The 6,281-nt window shown below is 53.7% G+C and overlaps 1 protein-coding gene across 1 annotated transcript in view; it reads right to left on the reverse strand.

The window, feature by feature from the left end:
- SOCS7 (suppressor of cytokine signaling 7) overlaps positions 1 to 1,989 on the reverse strand; it is a gene marked incomplete at both ends in the record, with an annotated part of 11,721 nt that extends 9,732 nt beyond the window's left edge. The window contains 1 exon segment of the mRNA XM_010022374.1: positions 1,925 to 1,989. Coding sequence (XP_010020676.1) covers positions 1,925 to 1,989 — 65 coding nt within the window.
- Positions 1,990 to 6,281: the final 4,292 nt, after the last annotated feature.

Raw genomic sequence — 6,281 nt, forward strand, 5'->3', positions numbered from 1 at the left:
CAAGTGCCTGGGCGGCATTCACCTTGTACAAACAAAACCAAAAGCCAACCAGCCTCAGAAGAGGGGCAGGAACTCAGCTTCCAACCCTTCCCAAGGCAGCAGCAGGGGCAATGGCAGGTTGTGGTGAGCTTTTGCTTCCAAAGGGTGCTTCTGCAAAGGAAAAACTCCTCCAAGGGCACTGCCACTATTCCATCAACTGTCAGAAAGTCACAGAAGTCATTTCAAAACCAGATCATGGGATAAACCAACAATCAAACCGACCTCCCAGATTTAAAGCATAAACTTGGCAGCTCCAGGTCCTCCCCTGTAGTTTCCTCTGAGGAAAGGCAGCTCTGCACACACCAGCACGTAGAATGATGGGGTTTATACTCACAGCTTCCCCCAGCAACAGCTGACAAAGCAGCAGAAGCAGCTTTTGCCTGCACCAGCCTTGATGCTGAGGAAGCCAGTCCCATGACACGAGGAGCAAGCCCTCCACGTGCCACCCCATTATCAGGACATAGGCTGAAGGGACGTGGAAATAGAGAAGAGAACAAGCACCAGCACAGCTGAATCACCTCCCAGAGACTCCCCTTCTGCAAGAGCTGAATGAGCTGCAAGAAGCATCAGGAGTGGATCAGAAGCTTCTAGTTCCTACTTTCAGGTAAGTCAAGTGAATGCTCTGCCTTGAAGGGAACTTCTCTGACATCAAACCAGTGGTGGGTAAGACAAGACTCCACCACTGCTCTCCAAAGGGGCTTTGCCCTGCTCAGGGACACAAACCACACACCGCTCTCCATCACCTACACCATCAGCAAGAGGCTTTCAGCTCTACCCACCAGCTTTAAGGCAGCTATTTCTACACAATCCCATTTTGATTCCTCTGCTCTGCAGTAAGACCCTCGATATGAATTTATTCTGACTCTGACCTTCAGAACAGGCCATATAAACCCCCCCACAGCTGCTAAATGCTCACTTGTGCCCTTAGATTCCTGCTCACGCAAGTTGTGAGACAGGACTCACCCAAGGAAGCCCCAAGCCCTGTGGCAAGGACTGTTTTGACTACAAGCCCAGACCACCAGAGGCACATGACCATGACGAGGAGCTTCTCACTACTACACCAGCAGAGCAGGACTTCCCCTCACGCCATTTATAAACCAGCCAACTTCCCCCCACCAGCAGAAAAGGGAAGGTCAGAAACCAGCAGGACATGGGGAAAACCATGCAGAAGAAGGAGGCAGAGCTCCACAGACAAGGTTTCAATTCCCATAGCAGAGCCACCAGCGGTGGTGTGTGGTCCAGGTGGGAAGCAGGACTTCACCTTAGCCATGGGAGCAGAGCACCAAACTGCCCTTGCTCTAGAAGGGATTTTCCAAGCCCCTTGGATGCAAAGAGTCCTGTGCAGAGGAAGGACCTTTGCCTCCAACTTGTGTTTCAACAGGAGGAATTGCAAAATGCTGGTGTGCAACCACCATGGAGAGGGACTTCTTACAAGGGCCTGTATGGACAGGACAAGGGGAATGGCTTGAACCTGCCAGAGGGGAGATTGAGATGAGCTCTGGGGCAGAAGCTCTTCCCTGTGGGGGTGCTGAGGCGCTGGCACAGGGTGCCCAGAGAAGCTGTGGCTGCCCCATCCCTGGCAGTGTTCAAGGCCAGGTTGGACACAGGGGCTTGGAGCAACCTGCTCTAGTGGAAGGTGTCCCTGCCTGTGGCAGGGGTTGGAGCTGGATGATCTCAAGGTCCTTTCCAACCCAAACCAAGCTGGGATTCTATTCTATGATTCTATATTCTTTACAGCTCCTCTTGTCCAGGGTCTGAGGCCCAGCAGGACAGAGGGACCCTACAGAGATCTCGGCTGCACATGGCAGCAACATTCAGCAGCTATCATTAAACAGAAACTGCTCTTTTCATAGCAAAATGTACCATAAATCTTCCAAGTCCTTACCTGTGAAGAGGGGGCTGAACACCACCGGGGAAAAGGCACTTTGAGTTCTTGTCAGTCTGTGTTTCCTGTCGGAAATAAGAAATCACATCGTTAGAGAGGAGGAGACCTGGTGCATCCCTCCACAAGAAAACACCGTCGGACCCCCTCAAACCAGGAGAACCTTCACCATTCCTCACTCGAGAAGCTCGAGACATCTCATTGCTTCATGTTTAGTGGACTCCTGGAGCAGTGCTTTGGCCTAAGTAGGGCAGTCAACCAGTAAAGCAAGGTCTGCATCCTGCTTCGAAGCAAACCTCTAACTAGGGAATTAATACAGCCTTTAGGAAGAAAAACCCCGAGCGAGTGTGGTAACCAGAGCCAAGAAGCTGTTTCACAACAGCCACCTCACTACTGCTGTGCACGGGGCATTGCCAAATGCCTTCGACAAACAGGTCTGGTCCCTGAGCAATCAGGGGTTGTGCCTGGAGCGAGTACATCGGGTGCCCTCGCGCTGCGTTTGGAGGACACCATCTCCCCAGAGGCTTTCAAAAGGCAGGTGAAGGGCAGGTGAGCTACACCCAGAGCTGGGGAGATGGATGGAAGCAGCTAAAGAGGCACCTCGTGATGAGCACCCCGGAATACCAGCAGTTTGCTTTCTGAGCCAGGTTTTCTAACCAGGCTGTAGCCAGCACCGTGCTCTCCCCACACAAAACCACTCCTTCCTATGGCAATGCTGAAGGGGTTTATCCAGATGCAGGCACAGAGAATGGTACCCCCAGGACTTGAATCCAACAGAGAAACACGTCCCTGGTGCCAAAGCCTCAGTCCCACCTCCGAGGGGAGCACAGGAACAAAGCGGGGTGAGCACCAGCACCGCTCACACGCTGCAGCTCTGACAAAGGTCTGTCCAGCACCCGCAGGACACCACGCACGGCCCATCCCAGCACTGAGCAGCCTGTATCAGGTCTGTGGTGGTTCAGCCAGAGTCATTCCCAGTTAAATAGTGCCACTTCACTGTGCTGGCCAGAGGAACTGGTCCCGTTGCACACAGGTGATGGCCCCAAGGAGCTCAGAGACCAGCTCTCACCACCCAAGCACACTGGTGAAGGGCTGACACTGCTCTTCTTGGACATCAGCCTCGCTCTCCAACCTCCTCCCAGCAAGAGGTGGACCCTGAACCTTAAGCTTGTGCCTCAGACCCCAGCTCTGCTCTCAGCCTCCTCCAAAACCTGGACAAAGCTACAGCTAAAGGCAGCTCTGGAAGGGCAGGGAAGGAGCACACTGAGCACATGCAACTCAACCACCCCACAGGGAGAAGAAACCCGAGTTCCAGGCTCATATTCCCATGTGGAGCAGATGGGTGAGTCCTCCCCTTCTCACAGGGCTGACCAAATGCTTCTCTTGTTTGTGTCCAGACACACAAGTGGGACACGTAGTATTAAACATTTATTCCCAGCTATAAGCTTGCAAATAAGAACACTACAAACACCCATCATCCCCATATAGAAACCCCATTCCAAGGTTTGGAAGTGTTTTCGTTTTAAGCCTCTCACACCTATTTGAGGCTTGGATGTGTTTTTCCATCTCCAAGGAGGACAATTCACTGATTAGGAGCCACACACACAAAATTACACTTCTGGACTAATATCAACTAAGCTTATAATGTAGTAACAGCTCTGTTCCCTCCCACTAAGCCAGACGGAAAGGAGCATTGCTGGCATTTTGCTGTTACCAAAACAGCTACGTTTTATGCCAACATTTTACAACCAGCACTTCCGGAGATGTCTCCTTTGAAGCAAGCAGGGTGAGAGCAAGAAACAATTCCCGTGGACTGGATCCTCCACTTCCCACCTCAAAACAACCTGCTTCCATACTTTCTCCTCCCGCCCTCAAGCTCTGCAGCATCCAAATGATGCTGAAACCCATGTTACCAGTACCTCAAAGCTGCTGCTGGGATCAGCGCAGAGCTGGGGGAAGACAAAGGTGGACGTGGCTCTTTGGGAATGCTGTGGACATGGATTTACGCACAGAGAACTGGGAAACCCCTTGAGCTCCAGCAAATAAGGGGTTTCAGGGTCAGTTATCCAGAGGTCCTGCAATAGCTGTGGCTACTGCTGTAGTGGATGGTGCTTCCCCCTCATCCCAAGGCACTGTTAACACCAAGACAAGTCTCACCCAGCCACCCAGGTTACTTTATGCTTGTAATAACACAGAGATATGTGAAGAACCAAGGTCCCCAATGCAGCTAATTGCCAGGACCTGGTACTGACCTGGCCAGCAATGCGCAGAGATGCTGGCACGGCTCAGGTCTGCCTGCACCCATCCACCCACAGAACTGGTGCCTAAATCCATCCCCGTCCCCTCCACCTCCCTCTGCAGCATGAACTGCTTCCCAAAAGAGCAGTTCCACTGATAGAACCTTTAAATATCAACACCCAGGCCCTGTGTGAGAAGCCACACGTTGGTATCTCCACATGTTCTTAGCCTCTTGCAGAGCCCAACTATTGACTGGGGATAATTGGGGCTCTTTCCTTCCTAACTGCTGCTGCAGGCAGGAGGCAAAGCTGCAGCGTGGATGCCTCCAGGACCAGCAAGGACTCCAAATACCAGGAATTCTGCTCCAGATGGATGTTTAAAAGAAACAAGACCCACCGCAGTCCAAGGGAGCTCCCTTCACCACCAGCCCAGAGGGACTTGCAAGTCAGCAACAAGAGCTTGGTAGCAAGCAGAGGCAGGAACCAAGTGAAAAGCTGCTCTGAGCCCACCTCGGCAGCAGCAGCTCAAGGGGAACATTAGATCCATCCTATATTAACAGAGGCCACGTGTTGGGGGGTGACAACTTCCAGCTCTGAGCAGAACCAAGGAAAGGTCGTGTTGCTGATACAGCCGGTGCAAGCCAGCAGAGAGCATTCATTGGGGTGGCACTAAGTCCAACAAAGGGCACAGCAGAAGAGAGGAGAAGAAAAGCACCATGTACTGAGGTCAAACATTCACTTCCCAGCAAGCCTGGCTTAGCTGAACTGCGCCCAGGAGAGGGTTTAAGCACCCCAAACACTCACCCTCATTGAGGAGACCTCCAGGACCAGCAGGGACCGTCCCATCCCTGCACAGCCTCCTAGCAGAGGAGATGCCAGTTCCAAGCACACTCATCCCACACCCCAAAAGCACAGGGAGCAAAAAGCATCGTTCGAATAGTGCAGCCCTGGTCAGCAGGAGGGGACACGCTGGAGCTGGCAGCACCGAACAGTCCCTGAGCCACAGGAGCTGCTGCATCAGGCACCTTGAAGTAACCTCTGTTAAAATATCACCTACTTAGTGCAGGGGAGTTGCACGATGCTGGAGAATGAGAAGTGACCATTAAACTGCCTGACCAGAGGCAAGACCCGGGCAGGGAGAAAGGTGCTTCTCTGCTCCTGCCCTGCTAAGACACAGCAGCCACCTCTGTACTGCCTAATGCCAGCGCTGGGGGAGGTCCTGGGTCTCCTTCCTTGCTCTCATCAAGCACAAGGATGGAATAAACCACAAGCCCATTAGCAAAACATTATGTCATTACAGGCTCGCTACCATTTGAGGCCCATTTAGTCATTTGTGGGGAACGGAGCCACTGTACAAAGCTGCTTCCCCACCCCACATGCAAAAGCCCGGCTCCTCGCAGGCACACGAGCTTGGCAGGACCCAAACACCCTCCCACCAGCTGAGGCTGCCCCATCTCAGAACCCACCCTCTGCTTCAAGACAGGGTAACTCTGGCCTCTGGCACAGCCTGGGTGCCTTTTGAGGTGCCTTTTGGGCTGCCCAAGCGCCCCGTTACCACCCCTGACCTAAGGTCAGCTGGCTGCACAGCCCTTGGGCAGGTTCTCCCGGCCTCCTCCATGAGGAATCCCACTTCTGCTGCTGGAAACGCTAAAGAAAGTGGTTTCTGGAGCACAGGAGGCCCCCCAGAGGGATCAGCCCTTTACTCTTCCCAACTGGTATCAAGCAGCTCGTGTCTGCTGCTGAGACATGAGGCTGGAGCAGCAGTGCCGGAGCCCGTGGAACGGCGGGGTGCAGTGTCCCACACCAGCAGGTCCCGGGATATACCCCTTCAGCCTAACGCACCCACCGCCGAGGCCAGAGCCCAGCGGTGATGCTGGGGAGCCTCAGGCCATCGTTCTGCAAGAGGAAACACCAGCCCCTTGGGTCTCAGCACAGAGCCACCAGAGGCCATCCCCAGGAAGCACCACTGCCGGGCTGGAGCAGCTCCTCCGAGCACCCTCCACCTCCACTGATCCTGCTCCCGCGGATGCTTTTCCAGCATCCCCTTTAAGGATGCAAGGCCCAGAGCAGCAGGTTCCTCTCCTGGGCTCCAGGAGATGAGGCCTCACTTGGAAGAGGCCGAG

This window comes from Nestor notabilis, unplaced genomic scaffold, assembly GCF_000696875.1.
Source record: "Nestor notabilis isolate BGI_N333 unplaced genomic scaffold, ASM69687v1 scaffold18979, whole genome shotgun sequence".
NCBI classification, from domain to species: domain Eukaryota; kingdom Metazoa; phylum Chordata; class Aves; order Psittaciformes; family Psittacidae; genus Nestor; species Nestor notabilis.